This window comes from Corvus moneduloides, chromosome Z (assembly GCF_009650955.1).
Source record: "Corvus moneduloides isolate bCorMon1 chromosome Z, bCorMon1.pri, whole genome shotgun sequence".
Lineage (NCBI taxonomy): Eukaryota > Metazoa > Chordata > Aves > Passeriformes > Corvidae > Corvus > Corvus moneduloides.
Genome location: NC_045511.1, coordinates 67,501,478 through 67,518,703, shown reverse-complemented (window position 1 = coordinate 67,518,703; position 17,226 = coordinate 67,501,478). Strand labels below are relative to the sequence as shown.

The window sequence follows — 17,226 nt, the reverse complement described above, 5'->3', positions numbered from 1 at the left end:
TTTAAATGATTCTTCAACACATTTTTAATATCTGATTAGGTTTGCTCATGAGTTCTCTATTCTTCCTGTGTATACTATGACTGAGAATCCCTGGCTTGGGAAGCATTTGAGCTATATTTAAGAATATCCTTTTATTTACATGTATATATTTGTATGTACGTGTTTGAGCAGAATAAAATAAATGGATTCTATAGGCATAAGTCATCTGCAACTATAGCTGCTTATGCTATTTTAAAAACCTCTTTTATATTGTTAGTATATCTATTCTCTTTAACATAAAAAGTTTGAGTAGGGATATTTCAGTCCATTATGCTTAGTGTATCATTAAATTACTTTTGGCATAAATGAATGCACACTCATTTAAGGTCTTAAAATATTTGCTAATAACTCCCATAGAGCAGACTGCACAAGCAAGCATGTTTTAGTTACATAACAGTTTCACAGTACTTCCTTGACATTTTTATATAATCCATTTGACTTGCATCCTATAGGTTTTATTTCAGCAATGTTTCAGACTGAGTATTCTTTAAGTGACTCATGGTGTTCTTCCACATTTGGTTGTGTTTATCTTTTTGCCAGTTTGAAGATGTGAGAGGACCATAATTTTTTATCAACCTTCTCTAAGTTAATACAAATCTTATCTTCAGCCCATTGAGATCTGCAGAAGCTCCACTGGCTGTGATTTCCTAATGCTGAACCTTTTATAGTTGCTTAATAGTTTTAAGTGAGGAGGGAAGCATCATCCCATTTTGAACTTCCCTGTGGTTGTCCACTGGAATTAAATCCTCGCAACATTCAACATACATGGTTTGAGCCATGTCTGTTTGACTCTGTTCAGTTTGTGGAATGGGCATTTGTCTGAGAGTTGAATGGGGAGTTTTGTCTCTGCAACTGTAATAGACTGTGGTATTTTTAGCATTCTGCCTGCATCATATTACATTTAGTAAGTTGGAATTAGAATTTCATCATTCATGTTTTCATGCATACTTGTATAGTAATAATTTGGTGATGAGATACATAGCGTAAATACTAATTTGATTAGTGTTTTATTAGTGTCAGTAGCAACACCTTAGTTCTCAAGCACAGGGTCCAACCTTAAGGGTTTCTCTCTTTTTTTTTTTTTTTGGAGAGAAGGTCTTCATTTGTGTAGTCATTAAAGAAAATATGCCATCTAGGAGTAGAAGTATATTTTTAGTCATATGGATCTGGTAGGTTACCAAAATAGCAGCTGCTAGTTTAAAAAATAAGAGGAAAGACTTAATCTCCAATGTAAATTCAGAGAGGGTCCTGGAACTCTAAGTGAAATAAATTTCCACTGCTGGCTGGTTTTATTAATTTCTGTTTCATTCATGTAGTTTCAAAATCTAGTGTGATAGACTGTTTAGCCACTTGAATCCATTGCATATCAGAAGTTTTGATGCATGTAGCTCAGTTACTGAGTTATGTAAAAGGTTACACAATTATGGAAGATTACAAAGAAATTAAGACAATCAAAATTTTAATTACTGGGGATTTTTTTGTTTGTTTTTTTTTTTCTAGGAGCTTTTTCACCAGAAATCCGTTTTACACAGAAATTTAGTGACCGCGCATATTATCATAAGGAGGAACAGATAAATCCAGTAAGTTCAGCAATGACAATGTCTTCTCTAAGCATATCTAATGAGTAATTATTAATAAACCCACTGGGCCTCCCCTTGATTACGCGCAAAAGAGTCCCATGGCTTACAGCAGAATTGGGTTCCATCTTGTCACCTTTGTAGCACATAGTCTGCAGGAATGTATCAAAGACTCTTCTCTGGTATTTCAAGAGATTATAACCTTTCAAATTTGAGGAACAAGCCCAGGACAAAGAGGAAGAAGTTGTGGAGCACAGACTTTTTAACATACTCCTTTCAGGAGCTGAAGGATAGTCATCAGGGTTGACTGTGCCAGAATACGCCCTGGGTTACTCATGATGAGATTAGCTGTGATCCAATGATTGATCAATTGTTTCTTTCAAAAGGAAAGATAATAATCCAAAATGCAGAATAAAATGTCTACTTGCATGATGATGGGGTAATTATTTTACTCTATGGATAATTCTGCATTTCCTAATCTGCTAATTATCGTATCTTTTAATGTACTTACCGTGGTTGGAAGCTAGCCCATAAACTTCTGTTCAGTTGAGCAATTAGCTTTCCACCTGCATATGACAGGGTCATGAAACAATTAGAGACAAACAGGTTCTCTGCTTTTAACTGTGACTGTTACACTGACTGGATTCACCAGTCTAAAGCCCACAATATGTGTATCCTTATTCCAGTAAAAGAGAGGTTTTCTAAAAAGAGCTAGACTGCCTCCTATATAACTAAAGGAACACTGAAAAAAGACAGGCTTCCCACTGAAGTGAATGTTTTTACAGCTCATTCTAGAATTGCAAATAAATTTGTCTCAACTGACAGTGTGGGAAACAGTGAACAAAATCCAAAAGATGCTGTTATTTCAAAAACTTCTTTCCATAACTTTATTTTGCTCCTTGCATGTCTGAGGGTTGTCTTGACTGAAGTTTTTCATCATTTTCTAAGGATGGACGGAACGAGAGAAGTGCACATTTGCTCTTTCCTTTCCCCTCTGGAAACAGACTAACTGTTTCTTAACCTTAGTCTTTGGTTTCATGGTTCTCACCAGATTAGCCAATCTCAAATCTAAGGCCAAATGCCTAGTCCACTAAAGAAAAAGTCAGAAAAGCAAAGAAACCTAGTACTTTTCACCAAATAGTTTGGGCAATTCTTAGTATTTTTTGTTTTGGTGAAACCCGTATAGCAAGACACTGGCAGCTTGGTCATGTACAGCTCGGGGACAGTATAAAATGTTAAGTTCTTACTGAATACTCTAAGGAATGGCCATGGCCTGTTGTCTTTGATACCCACACATGTACATTGCACCAATGTGGTTCTTCAACCACTTCAAGAGCTAACATGGAATGTACTTCCATAGAAGCTTTCCTTCTACTCTGTCCTCAGAAATGATCATATATGAATAAAGCATTAAGATGTGATGTGGTATGGTGTTTGTACAGAGTGGATAGCTGTGAATGTTTTCAGGAAATGTAACATCTGTTCCAGTTGTTTTAGAGAGTCTTAGCTTTCTTTGTACTTCAGATGGGTTGGGGGAGACTTAGGATATGCAGTCCTGTCTTTGATTCCGTCATGTAAAAAATTGTAATTAAGAATTTTTCTCTACCAGAGATGCAGTAGACATATATACAGATTTTGTAGGATCCAGGTTCTTTTCAACAAGTCATTTTCGTTAACTGTTAAGATGCTATTCTATGGCTTGTTCAGACAGGTTTGTTAAGATTTGTTAAGTGAGTGCTTTCTCCTTTTTTATACTTTTTTTGTCTTACAGTGTTTGATGAAGTGCACCAAAAGTTGTTAGGTAATACCTAACAGCTTTTAAGCATTAGTCTTTTTTTGGAAAACATCCAGAGTACCCTCATATAGTTGTCTGTATAAATAAGTTTTCAAGTGAGAAAAATTACTGAGATTTTTGCAGGAATTTCTTCACCAAAAATGAGGGCAGGATGAAAGGCCATTCCCAGTACTTCAGTCAGTGGCCAGAAATACTGTTTGTGTAACGTATATGGTTTGAGAAGATCTCTCAACCGGTGAGCAATATACTGATTTTGCTTAGAACCAAATTTTTTAGCAGACAAAACAGCTTCTTCTGCTGAGTTGTAATGGTAGTTAACTAAAATTTTAAAGCATCTGTCTGAGCAATGCTAGCCAGATAGAGAGGTTTAGTAGTTGTTCCATTATTCTTCTGACTTTATTTGGTCTCTGGATAATGTTCTGTGTAAATATTTAGGCTGACTCGCCTGAAGGGCCTATTTAAGCAAAATAAATAACTTTCTGCGAACTATCTCATTGCCACGTTTTGGAATTACATCAGTCAATACTTGTTGCACAAACTAAAGAGTCTGTCCTGTTCCAGGGAGCCTTTTAGCAGTCCTTGCTACTGGGCAATCTCCATGTGTTGCTCTTGAAACCATTGTTAAGATGTTTGTTCTTACTGTGTGGCTAGTACCCTGTGTAAGCCAGAGAATCTGTCACTTAGTGTCCACACCAACGTGTTCTTTCTCAGAGTCTTCTAGTGCTGTTAATGTTGTCCACTGTAAGACAATGATTTGTTTAAAATTGCAGCCAGTGTGTGGATAGTTCACCAGCAAAACCCAGTCTTAGCTCATCAGTGAGAGAACCATTCTGCAGTTCACTTGACTATCTTAATCATTCCTAGTTTGCCTTAGACTTTGTATACTGGCTTCTTTTTCCATACTGAAGGAGATCTTTGCGTTATTGGCAAAGGCACAAAAAGCACATCCAAGGTCTTTGTAATAAAGAGTTGGAATGTGGCTCCTCCTGTGACATCAGTTCTCTCCTTACCCACCTGCTCTTTCCTGTGTTTGCTTGTGGCAGCCCTGCCACTCAGAACTGGCTTATGTGCAAGTCTTGAAGTTCCTTTAATAGGATATTTACAGGGATATTGAGAGCAGTATACTAAACATCACAGTCTTTGCAACAGCACCGTCTTATTTAATGAAAAAAAGTAATTGTTACAAAAAAAGATTAAAACTGTGAGTTGAAATTAAAATACCTTGTGTTTTGGTCCTTTGGTGTATAAACATCTTAAGTTTGAAGCAATTGTATCTTACTTGCAACAGTCTGTTTTCTTTGTGGGTGAACATTTTCTTCTACAGTCTTGATTTATTTTTCAACATTTTTGTCAAATAGTCCAAATGAAAAGTAGATTTAAGCAGAATGTTTTTGTATCTTAGTAGTAGTGTATGTAATGATTGGATCTAAGACTTCCATTTCCCAGCTAAATTACAGAAGGAAGAAGATAAGCCTACAATAAAACTGAGAAAATACATAATTAAGTATTTCGTTTACTAACTTGTTAATTTTTTTCTTCTTTCAGATACTTCAAGAGGCACACATGTCTGACCAGTCTCAGTCTCTATTGAAGTGAGTATAATACATCACACAGGAATTCCAGTCAGGCATAATGTAATTAAATAACTCTGTTGTATATGTACAATATACTTTTTAATGATATTTTATTCCCAGTGTTCTATTGAAAAACAGTTTTCATGTTTACTTAGTGAAGGATCTATATTTATGTCAGCAGTAGTTCGGTGTCTAGTATGGATCAAGCTGTACTTGGATTTATTTTTGTTGATGATATTACCTTAAATGGTTTAAGAACATAACCAACAAGAATAACAGAACTTGGGGAAAACCATTAGACAAATAAACAAGAACTTGTAATAAATAATATTAAGCCTTTTTGTCCTGAAAAAATTTCTATGAAGTCTTTCCAGAATCTAGAAAGTATAGAAAGATTTCAGTAGAAGATAGGTTTATAACAGAAATATAGAAAAAAGTAATAAAGGATAGAAAAAGCCATTTTTTTCACTTAGAGAACAAATGTGCAAACATAGCTGGCTCCATGTGGGAAATCCAGAAGTCTTATTGATTGCATGTCCTTGTAAAGAAAAGTATACCTCTAAAATAACTGCAGCTGTTTCCACAGGTAGTGGCCACCTCAAAATACTGTAAAAACTTTTGTAAGATGAGCAAATTGCAATTCCTTAAGAACTTTTTTATTGTATTATTTAATTCTAGGGGTTGGATAAACCATTCAACACCTACTGAAAATATTTCTAAGCCTGGTTTTTCATTAAATTCTGCAGAAGAAGAACAGCAGAATAATTCTATAGGTATGTTGTATTTGTACAAAACTAGGAGTTGCTCTGGCTGTGGCAAAGTCATTTGAGAAAATAATTTGAGAAGCTGAATATGGGTATCCATGTAGGTTTACATAGAATCTGACTATACGTGTTTTTTACAGCAGTTGTTCAGTTTTTGTAGTCATGGACTGCAAATTCTGTTTCTGTAAGTATCTGTTAGAATTGTTTGAAGAAATAACTGTTTCCTCAAGCCAGTGGTATATATCCAGTTTAAAATTATTTCATTGCTGTGGAATTTTCTGACAAAGGTTACAGGCCACATGGTGCTTAAATGCCTTATGGATGTGTAAGGTAAAAAGGTCGTAGAAGCTTCCTACTTGCTTCTTTCTAACATGTCCAGGAGCCAGAGGCATCTGTAAGAGAAGAGAAAAAAAAATGCTACTATTCCCCAGATCTGTATGTCATGTGCTGCTACTCAAGTTGTACTTCCATTCCTCAGTGCTCCCAGACATGCAGGACTGCCCCATCTGTTTTGCTGTCTTGCACTTGAGCTTATTTTTGGTAATCCAACAGTAAAACATTCACTTTATTTCTGATTAGGAAATTGCCAGGGAGTCACATGAATGAAGCAGGGTGATGAGGGCAGGGGTCTGGGATCATCCCTATCCAGAGGCAGTAAGTTACTGGATTGTTTTAGCAGTATTGTCTAACTGCACTGTAATTAGAGAGGGCAGAGGATAGGTCTCATCATGTGAAATGGGTGGCAGTTCCACCTGCTGAGAGCCTTGGCAACACAGGACTCTAAACCACAGTGAAGAAATGCGACAAAATAGCTCTGGGATATAATTTGGTGACTAAAAGAGCCTAACTAGAAATTTTATTGTCAGTTCCACTTACGGAACATGACTATAGTAATTTTTAAGGTTTGAAACTTAAGCCTTAATTAGGAAATGATGCCCTTTTTTTTAGAGATTATGAGAACTTTTGGGAGTGGAAAGTAAAACTGAAATATTTGTCTACTCTCCTCAATTTAGATATCAAATTGAATGGATTTCAGAAAGATTCAGAGGAAAAGGTAAGCAAATACGTAGCTATTGACACTGACACTGAGCAGATTAGGCGAAAAAACTTCGAAGATAAGGTTTATTTTCTGTTTTTTAGGTAAGAACTGTAGTTGCTAAGCTTGCAGAACACAAGGGTGGAAGCACAGCAGTGAGGTGGGAAACGACATCATCATGAGACAGAATCTGTGAGGGCTGTTACTTAAGCTAAAGTAATGAAGACACTTAGCAGTTTAAAATGTTTCCCACCAATGAAAGCTATGAGACAGGCATTGCATTTGGAAGGTCTCTGAGGAGGAACAGGTTATCTGTAACTGTCCTTTCATTTGGGAGAGTGTTACTTGTGGCCAGAAATAGGTAGTAGCAGAGTTTCTGCTGCGAAAGGCTCTGCTTAATGCAGATATCATATCATTATGACTGTTCCATTTAGTCCCATTGATTTGTACCTACAAATAAAAAGTCAGGATTCTATATAAATCAATTTTACTTGGCTTTTTTCAAGGATCCTGATTGAGGTTTATGTCAGGGAAAAAGCAGTACTTGGTAGAATTCACGAAAGGCAGATTTGAGACCAGTATTCATACCAAAATTGGCCAGAGAGAAACATTCTAACACAGTTTTGAGTATTAGAGAGCAGACATTCTTTACTGCAGCAGTGGTCATTTGGAGGATCCTTCCTCCAACTGAGTTCCCTGAGCATCCGGTGAACAGAGTATTTATCTTACACACTGATCACGCATTCATTAGCTATCCCCCCTTACTTGATGTGTGTCTATTACTTTATTTTACATAGTTGCACCCCTTATCAGAAGTCCTTACATGGTTTTTTGGAGTCTTCCTTGGTGTTACTCAGTGTCCCGTGTCCTTTTTAGGTGACTGTTCCTTGACCCCTGCTTTTGAGTAGGCATAATATCATTATTTTGCATAACTTTTACTTTGTCAGCCTTGCAGAGCTGAGCTGGCATCCTGCTTGCATTTTGCATGGCTACTGTTTGCCTAAGTTACATCCTTTATCTATTTCTCCAAGGCTGTGCTGTTCTATTCTACTGTCCTTATCAGAGTAAAATGTGTTTCTGTTCTACTGTCCTTCTTGTCCACGTCTTCCAGCAAATACGAGCAATGACAGGGTCAAGTATTCCATCTCAGAACAAAGAGAAAAAATGAAATCTCCAAGGATATTCTTTTCTGAAAAATATACAACTATTAATATAAAACTATAAGTTTATTAAATGAAACATTCTCACTGTACAGACTTACTCCAATAGAACAAACTCTAAAACAGAGCCTTGAAACACAGATTGCCTATTATTAATAGCTTCTGGAGAATAGGCAGATTGAATGCATTGAGAGTATCTCCAGAGAGGATATTTTAGGAGCCTGGAGTAAGAAGGCTGGAAATAATCACTGCAGTGAATTTTACTTTTTGGTTATTGGCTGATGTTGGCACTAGCAAGATCTGAGTCTTGCAGAAAGATCTTTAGTGAGATGAATCAATGGCCATCACAGGCTTCCATGTACTGATTTGAAGCAAGATCAGGACAGAGACACACCTTGACAATCAGCAGTGAGTCACTGAATATCTTAGTTTTGTGTATCCCTGAAAATACGAAATAAATCTATAAATTAAGATTATCTATGCGTAGAATTCTGACACCACACAGTTAGTCTTGCTGAGTTTTCTTGGTTTTGATGACGTAGCAGCACTGATTTCTGTTGCAGTTAGTCTGTCAATAGTGGGACCCGTACTGTTCAATGTCTTCATTAGTGGCCTGGAAAATGGAACAGACTGCACCCTCAGCAAGTTCAGAGGTGGTACTGGGAGGAATGACTGATAGACCAGATAGCTGTGTATTGTCATTCATAGGGACCTGAACAGATTGGAAAACTGGGTGAAGATGAAATTTATCAAGGGGAAGTGCGAAGTTCTACATCTGGGGAGAAGTAAGCTCAGGCACCAGTACAGCTTGAGACTAGCTGACAGGAATATAGATCTGCCCGAGAAGGACTTTGGAATCCTGGTGGACCCTCTGCTCTGCTCTTGTGAGACTCCACCTGGACTACTGTGTCTGGAGTTTTGTGAAAATGTCACATTTAAGGGTTGAATTTCAGTTGACGCTGGGGTTTTCAGGATTTTGGAAAATTTCACCGCCCTTCAACAAATGCACTGAGCATTTTTCTTGGGAAATTTGTAATACATACACATGCTGTTTATATCATAGTTCTTCAAGCAGACAAAGTTACGTCAGTGGAGTTGGTTTTTTTCCCCCAGTTGTTTAAGGTCTGGATGAATTAGAGAAGTGGTATAAAAATAAAGTGTAATTCAATAGAGCAAAGTAAGAAGTAGACAGTACTTAGAAACAATTTGATGTGCATGTAAAAGATAGGAAATAGCTGGTGGAGGGATAATTTTTCAACAAAGAATCAGGGATTTATACTGGCTTGCAAACTGAATGTGAGTCTATGCTGTCAGATTTCTGCCCTTTCTGCCTCCCTGTGTGTGAGCTTTATCTAAATCATGTCACCAGTGATTAAAGGTTTCTTGTATTGCCCAGTATTGCCACTTGCTGGCAGCAAGAGTCTAAGAATGCATTGAAAGAGATTTTCTTAGATCCAGTATTTCTAAGTACGAGCATTATTATATACAAATGTTATATAGAAAGAAAATATGGTTTAGGTCTGTAGAGCCATCATATTTTTTTCTTCAGAGCATTTAAAACAGGGATAGGTAAAAAAATGGAAGAGCTATTTCTTCGTGTAAGAATGGGTGCATCTGTTGAATGTAGCTCAAAGGGATTAGAAAAACAGTAGCAATATTACTTTTCCAAGAACAATTACGATTTCGTGTTCTGTACTCAGTGTGAAAAGGACACCATGCAAACTTTTCAAAATCCTCAGGTATTGAACTGAAGTTTGTGAGACGCAAATCCTCCATACCTATATTGGATCCACATAAACACATAATCAAAACTCCTATGTTGTGTTTTACTAACAAGGTATTTTAAGTTATTGTGACTATGTTAACTTTCATTATTTCTATGTGACAGCAACTTTTAATGACTTTTTTTTAAAGCCTTGTAAAATCCTCAGGTTATTGTCAATGGCATAATATCTTTGACTAGAACAGATTTAGTCTCTTTTGCTTGGATTTTCACTGCTATAGAAGTCAACAGCTGAAGTTGAAACTTCTTTTGAAACTGAGAGCTCAGTCTAACTCTTGTTAATAGACTGTATGAAGGAAGGCTTTGAGTCTTGTAGATTTTGCAAAAATTGATAATAAATGTACACACATATCTAGAAAGAGAGATGACTTTTAAAGTGAATGTTAGTTAAATGCTTTTTAGAAAGAATTGCTTCATTCCTTTTTGTAAACTTTTTTATTTAATTTTTAGATATCACAAAAATTAAGTAATGAAGATTGCAGCCTCTGTCTAGATGCTCCTGTCGAAGACATAGTGACAGTTCTAAAGGAACAGATACCAGAAGATACATTTCCACATGTTTTAGATAATCGCCACAGAACCTGCATGACCATTATTGGCACAGATAACACAGTAAAAGAGCATTCCCTTAATAATGATACAGATCTTTCACTGTCATCCCCAGGGAAGATTTTCAAGGACGTACTCACTGAACAGAATATAGAGACTAGTGAAGTTGACATCAGTGATTTGTTGAGATACCCTAGTGATTCTGAGAGTCTTAAAGTTAAAAACCCATTGCCTGACAAGTTAGAGTGTCAGGATCATGACTATTCCATCAACCCATCAGCATCTGAGAGCAGTGATGCCCTGCCAGTAGAGCTTGTGGCACCTCTGAATGGCTTGTCAGGATCAGTGGTACAGGCTGCCACTCCTGCAGTGCCAAATGAGGGACAGCTTAACGCCAAGGAAGAGCAGGTAAATTCAGAACCCAGTGTTCTGCAGCTAGATAATGACTGTACGCAAATAATAAACGTGATGGAGCCTCAACTTGCTACAATTCAGATGGAAGAAATAAATGCTTTCACAGGATCTAACTTACAGAGCACAACGAATCAGCAAGTATACCCACACTTTAATTAATATTTGAAATTTTATGTTTATCATAAAGTATTATATAGTATATATAAAGTAGCCAAATTACTTGAAGATGGGAATCTTAGTAAAGAATAAACTAGCATCAGTAATTTGCATGTTTAAATAATTTCAGTTGTTTTTGTTTTAAAAGTCGGGTACTGTATTTCCTGTTTGGATGTATCCATGTTATGAAAATAGCTGAGCTTGCTGGGATGGGAAATCCTAGTAAAATTAATTTATTCACTGATGTAGAAACCTAGAATTACCATGGGATTTTTAAAAACTCCTGGACCCCCTCTATGTCTTCTGTGTCTCATGTTCTCTCCAAAACACTATTCTGTTATTTCATTGTAGCATACCAGCATTAACCAGCCAATTCCAGTTCCAGGTTCCTACTGCATCCTGTTCTGGTTTTGATCCAGGCAATAGTGTGCTATTTTCTTTTGTCACAGTTCTCACTGCTGTAACATGTAAATGCTTTGCAAGTATTACAAAATAGATAACAGCTATGTCTTTTCTGTAGACTAGGAAGACTATTCAATGAGGATTTTTTACACATGTATTTAGAAGTGTATTTATTGTGCTTAGTTCTGCCTGTGCGAGACATACTGAAAAAACTGAGGCATCTATTTATGTTCCTGTCCTCCCCTGAAGATGGTATGTATGGATACAGCATGTGATCCTTCTTGTTACTTCGTGTGCTGTGAAGGTGTTCTGTAACAGGTCATTTCTATTCAATTACACCAATGCAAAAATACAGAGAGGAGCATGAAAGGACAGCCATAATCTCTTTTTGTTTAGATTATAATAAGGGAAAGAGAAGGACAGATCGGAGACATCGGTTTATGCTGCAGAGTATATTAAGCATCTCTTGTAAACCTGTAACCTGATTCTCTGCTCTGTTTTGTCTTTGAATAATCTGGAGCTGCAAATCAATGATCAGTCATATAAAGCTGACTATTTCAGGTGGTTTTACAACTGCTTTACATCCCCACAATGGCATAAAGCATCCAAAAGCTATAGGTTCATTCTGTGTTTTCCTAGTAGTATTAATTGAATACTACTATCAGCGTGTAATTAAATGTGCCACAAAGATGGCTAATTTCAATGTGCTATAGGCCAACTGTCTCACAACCACATCACTTTACAAAGCTCTTTTAGTGAAGAAATTTGTAGCACAGCTGCGTGAAGATTCATGTCTAGATTTACTCAAAATTGCAGTTAAAATTGTGAAGCAGAGTCTTGTGGAAGTGGAGATCTCTAACTTCTTGTCAAATAATAATCAACTTCAGCTTTTCTTTATGCCTTTATCTGGTGTTCTGGAAGGCAGAAAGTAAGGAGACAATTGACTGAGGAAAAAAATCCCAGTTAATTTGTTAGTAACTGTTGAAGTTAACTGTAGTCTTTTCTCACCCTTCTTTCTTCAGAGTATTTTTGTGGTGAAGCAAGTATCCAAAAGAGGAGAGCCTGTACTGAGTTGTAGAGGCAATCAGAATGCTGAATATCCCATATATTTTAGTATATGGTCTCTTATAAAGCAAGTGTGGGTTTTTTTTCTTTGAAATGTTTTCTTCTCCTTCTCTAACCCTGTTCCCATCACAGGTGTGGATCCATGGAAAGTATTGCTATGATAGTTTTCTAAGCTAATATATTTGATTTTCCCCAGCTGCCATAGGATCATTAAGGTTGGAAAAGACCTCTGGGATCATTGAGTCCAATTGTCCAACCAAGAGCCACTGTGTTAACCACTAAACCGTGTCCCCAAGTGCCACGTCCACATGTCTTTTGAACACTTCCAGGGATGGTGATTCCACCACTTCCCTATTCAGCCTGTTCCAGTGCCTGGCCACACTTCCAATGAAAAAATTTTTCCTCGTACCCAATCTAAACCTTCTCTGGCACAGCTGGAGGCCACTTACCCTTGACCTATTGCTTTTCACCTGGAAGAAGAGACTAGCCCCCACCTCACTGCAAACTCTTTTCAAGTAGTTGTAGAGAGCAATAAGGGCACTGCTGAGACTTCTTTTCCTCAGGCTAAACAACCCCAGATCCCATGTTAACATGCATTGTCTCTTGACCCAGGGGGATCACTTCTAAGAAGGCAATTCCCCTCTTCAGTAACCTCTCTGCTAAATATGTCAATTAAAAAGATTAATCAGCACATTCTCCATTTCTATTTGTATCCCAAGAAAGGACTAACCAGTTCTCCCACATCATTGTGAAAGAATTTCTATGCATGTGTGCTGAGGATGTATCCTAAAAGCTTTCAGCATTACTCAATTATGTAATAAACTAATGAGTACCCAGATTTCAGGAGCTTGAGAGACACATAGCAGCATGTCACACTCACATGGCTAAAACAGTGAATAAACTCAAGTAAGTCAAATTAACTTCCATGTGGTGACCTGTCTTTAGGGTGGGATTAGAGGTAAGTCTTTGGTGTACATGAGTCATTTAGGTTCCCCTTTGCACAGCATAGGATGAGGTGAATCACTATAATCTCAGAGTAGCTCTTCCTCTTTACAAGTGGTGGAGTAATGAGCATGCCTAGTGTCATCTACATGGCTGGCTTTTAGAAGGTTGAAGGTAAGTGAACTGACTCTCATCTGTAGTGGCTGCAGCTCAGGGATGGTATGTCTTTAGAAATAACTGCTCAGCTGGGAGTTGCTGAACGTCAGGTGAAACATAGATCTCAGCTTGTGTAAATTTTTAGGCTTCTGCAACAGTGACATGGGATGGGCTATTTTAAGACATCTCAAGCAGCATCTTGTTTTTTAGGACAGGAGCTCATGTCCATAGGAAGCTAAAATTAATCTATTGTCATTTCAAGTGTCCAATCAAATAACTTTCAGATAGAACAGCTTTTGTTTGCTGTCATCCAGCCTAGATTTATGTTTTAAGTTGTGATTCTTGAGTAGCCTAATTCAGCTAATTCTGCCAGGAACACATTGCATGGCATACTACTTCAGGATTGCCTCTCCTATGGCAGTGTCTGTCTTTCATATCTGTAGAATTCCAGTTATTCACTTAAGCAACCCCTTAATTCTCTGTGAGCACACACACAATTTAAAAAAGAGTGTTCTTGGAGCTCTTTTATATACAGCCTTTGTTTTATCTTCATGCGTACCAGTTGCTTCTGATATTTTTTTTTTTGTCACAGCCTGTGGGTGGTCAGCAGGGAGAGAAAGAAGTAATTTCAGTTTACTTGGATGCCACCTTTAGTGAAAAGCAAACTGGTGAGGGACATTCACATTCAGTGAAGTCTGCAGCATGTGTAGAAACAGCCCAAACAACATCAAGGTAGGTGAGACCTCCTCAGGAAAGTACAGAGATTGTTTCCTCTCACCACCAAATACTAGAACAGACAGCAGGGAATGGCTCACAGCGGCAGTATAACAAGAAACAAACCTAAGTATTTTGAGTATGAGAAATTATGCATAATAATTCTTAAATTTTTAATATATTAATGTAATAGATGTGATGCATGTGGAGTACTCATTTGTCATGTGAATGACTTTAAATGATCAAAGGTAAAGGTTTTACCTGCTATTTACAGATCTGGGAGTTAGTTTCTCTCCTGATTTACTCCTTATTTAGTACTACCTAAATTAGCCTATGTGCTTACCTGCTGTGAGGGTTTGTTTTGAAATCAAATGCATTCATATTCTTAGCTCTACTGAAAACATTGATTTATATAGAGAATTTTTGTTGATTCTAAGCTAATCTCTTGTCAGTAAAATTCAGAAATCTACTTCTGAAGACAAGCAGGACCTAGAAACCATCATATGGCAAGAAATAATTCTGAATGAGTATGCAGAAGCTAAGCAGAGGAGAAGGAGTAAGAGAATCGACAACAAACGGAGTAAGATATATGTGCTGTTATACAGATTATTATTTGAACAACTATACTGAATCAAATATAATTCATAATTTTTCCAATAAACTATAGCATGATTTTCTTTTAAAAATATTGTATAAACATTCATTTTAATAATTAAAGTTATTGATAATTTCCCTTCTTCTGAAAACCCTTATACTAGCAACCTAACAGTTAACTTGTTTGCATAAGTTCCTTAAGAATAATGAGATTTTTTTCAGGATGCGATTCTTATTGCAGTGTTTTGTATGAGAAAAATATGGTGTGGTCTGAAAAGGAGAAATATTTTTTTGCAGAATGAAAAGGTAGATCCTAAGCTACATCTATATATCCTTCTGCCATTTAGTATTGTGAGTGCAACATCATTGTCAGAGCATCTGTGCCATCCTCAAGAACTGACCTATACAAAACAGTTTATTCTATTTTGAATGCCTGCTGTTGTTACCCTATCTACAGGATTATAGGGCCTTTACTACCACAGTTGCAGAGCACTCTTTTGAAGTATTTTTATTTGCAATGCGGTTTGTTAGAGAGAAAGATTGCTATTTTTCATCCTTTGAAGGTACATGCAGAGAGATTCTTGACCTTGCAGAGGAATTTTGTGGGAGAATAAAGAATTTCCTGACTTAAATGTTCACTCCAGCACCTTTAAGATTGGGTCTTATCTGTTGGGTTTTTTTTGTTCAAGTCCACTCGGATAGGGTTTTTCCATTTACCTACAATCATTTAAACGTCTTACAAAGCTTGTAAGTATTTGAATTGTAACTTCAATTGTAGCTACATTATAGGTCTGAAAAAACATGAAGAAGTCCACCTCCAATTAACAGAATTTAGTTCTCTTTGTAGGATTTTAATAATTCACGGTAGAAGCACCATTTTGATGAGATTTAAAGTTGAATGACTAACTGCTCATCTATTTTAAATTGACTTACTGGTTTCCACTCAATAAACAAGTTACTGATTCTTTAGTATGGTTTCTGCAGAAAGAGTTTAATTGCCTATAGAGGTAGCTTCATGTTAAACCAATCTAGCAAGCTTACATCCCTTTCACATCAGACCTATCAAGAGCCCATTGGTCATCTTAGTTTGGTAATTCAGTCTAAAAACACCACCATGATAAGCTTTGGTTTGGGTCTGTGTGTGTCACTTGTTTTGCACAAGGTCAGGCACATGGAAAGTTCTAGGGAAGGCAAGTGGAAGTGATGGGAAATAGATCCCTTCAAGGAAGATTTTAATGAGGTAAAGTGTAACATAGAACTGCACATTGTTTTGTTTGTGTCTGTGCAAGTCTAATCCCTCCTGAACTGCTTGGCTGGTTTAGATCAGTTCTGACTAGTGACTGCATGTCTTAAATGATTGATCTCTTGCAAGGCTGGACAGGTAAAGGAGAGGGACTATGTGCTTAGCTGAGGGAAACCCCTATCTATTAGATTGTAAAAATCTACACAGAGTCAAGAATTTAAGAATGTTTGGAATTAGTCCGAGCTCACAGTGTATAGCAATGCACAAAACATCAAGCTGTGTGAGTTACAGCTCTAGAACAGCTGTGGGTTTTAAGGTCTATTTCTGGTGATGCTGAATTGATTTTTGCCTTTTTTGCTTTTATGTATTCTCTATATTCTTCACACATGTATTTGTAGCTCTGTAGCCCATTATTGTATTTGTAGTTAGCCCCAGTGCTTTTCCCTACCTTTTCCCTATCCCGATAGGCAGAAAGACAAAACACATTCCAGAGGCTCCAAGCTGGGAGTCCAAGGCCCCTATCCTATCTCGGTTCTTCCTGGGAGCCAAGGTTGAAACCAGCTCTTCAAAACACATTTTCATAAACGAAGTTTAGTTCCTATCTAAGGGGAGAGGATTTAGTAAAGGATTGAACCAGGGGGGAATTACCTCACCACTTATGTCTCTAAATGGGGATTTTTGTCAGTTATGCTAATTTGCTAAACTTATGAAACTGTATTCACCCCATGCAGGGGGCAGCATTTTCCATATCTGCCCCTGGAGGCCTCCAATAAAGGCCAGCCTTTATATTACCTCCTGTACTAATATTATCTCAAAAGTGTGTTTTTTCATTTCTGGGTTCTTTAAGGCATCACTGGCACCAGGGTGGAGTTTTAGAGCCAATGGGGCATATCTGCTACAGCTTCTGGAGAGGAGCAATGTAAAACAGCCTGCTGTCCTAAGAGTTTTCATTAGTAGATGAATTAGTGGCCTAGGCCTGCACTATGTTTATCTGCAAGTGGTTCTCCTGTTCTTTCCGTCCCGTCTTTCTTCCCTCCTTGTTTTTTGTCAGAGGCAGTAGCCAGGATGCTCTTCTCCACAGTTTTAAGGGATGCTGGAATGGCACTGCTGGTGAAGTACAGGACAGCTCATCTATGTACTGGATATAGTTTCAGCCAAGCTGAAAACTGTGATGACTGCATAATGGGAAATAGTGTTTGTTTTGTAAAATACTAAGCTAAACATTAAAAACAGTCTCTTAATTTTTTTTTTTTTTTTTTACAT

At 37.2% G+C, this 17,226-nt stretch overlaps 1 protein-coding gene across 3 annotated transcripts in view; it reads left to right on the top strand.

Annotated features, from left to right (window-relative positions):
* ANKRD31 (ankyrin repeat domain 31) overlaps window positions 1–17,226 on the top strand; it is a 64,732-nt gene that overhangs the window by 3,534 nt on the left and 43,972 nt on the right. For all 3 annotated transcript variants that reach the window (XM_032095471.1, XM_032095473.1, XM_032095472.1), the window contains 7 exons: window positions 1,540–1,619; window positions 4,957–5,003; window positions 5,664–5,758; window positions 6,763–6,803; window positions 10,179–10,829; window positions 14,005–14,144; window positions 14,579–14,706. In XM_032095471.1, coding sequence (XP_031951362.1) covers window positions 1,540–1,619; window positions 4,957–5,003; window positions 5,664–5,758; window positions 6,763–6,803; window positions 10,179–10,829; window positions 14,005–14,144; window positions 14,579–14,706 — 1,182 coding nt within the window. The remainder of the gene's footprint in view (window positions 1–1,539; window positions 1,620–4,956; window positions 5,004–5,663; window positions 5,759–6,762; window positions 6,804–10,178; window positions 10,830–14,004; window positions 14,145–14,578; window positions 14,707–17,226) is intronic.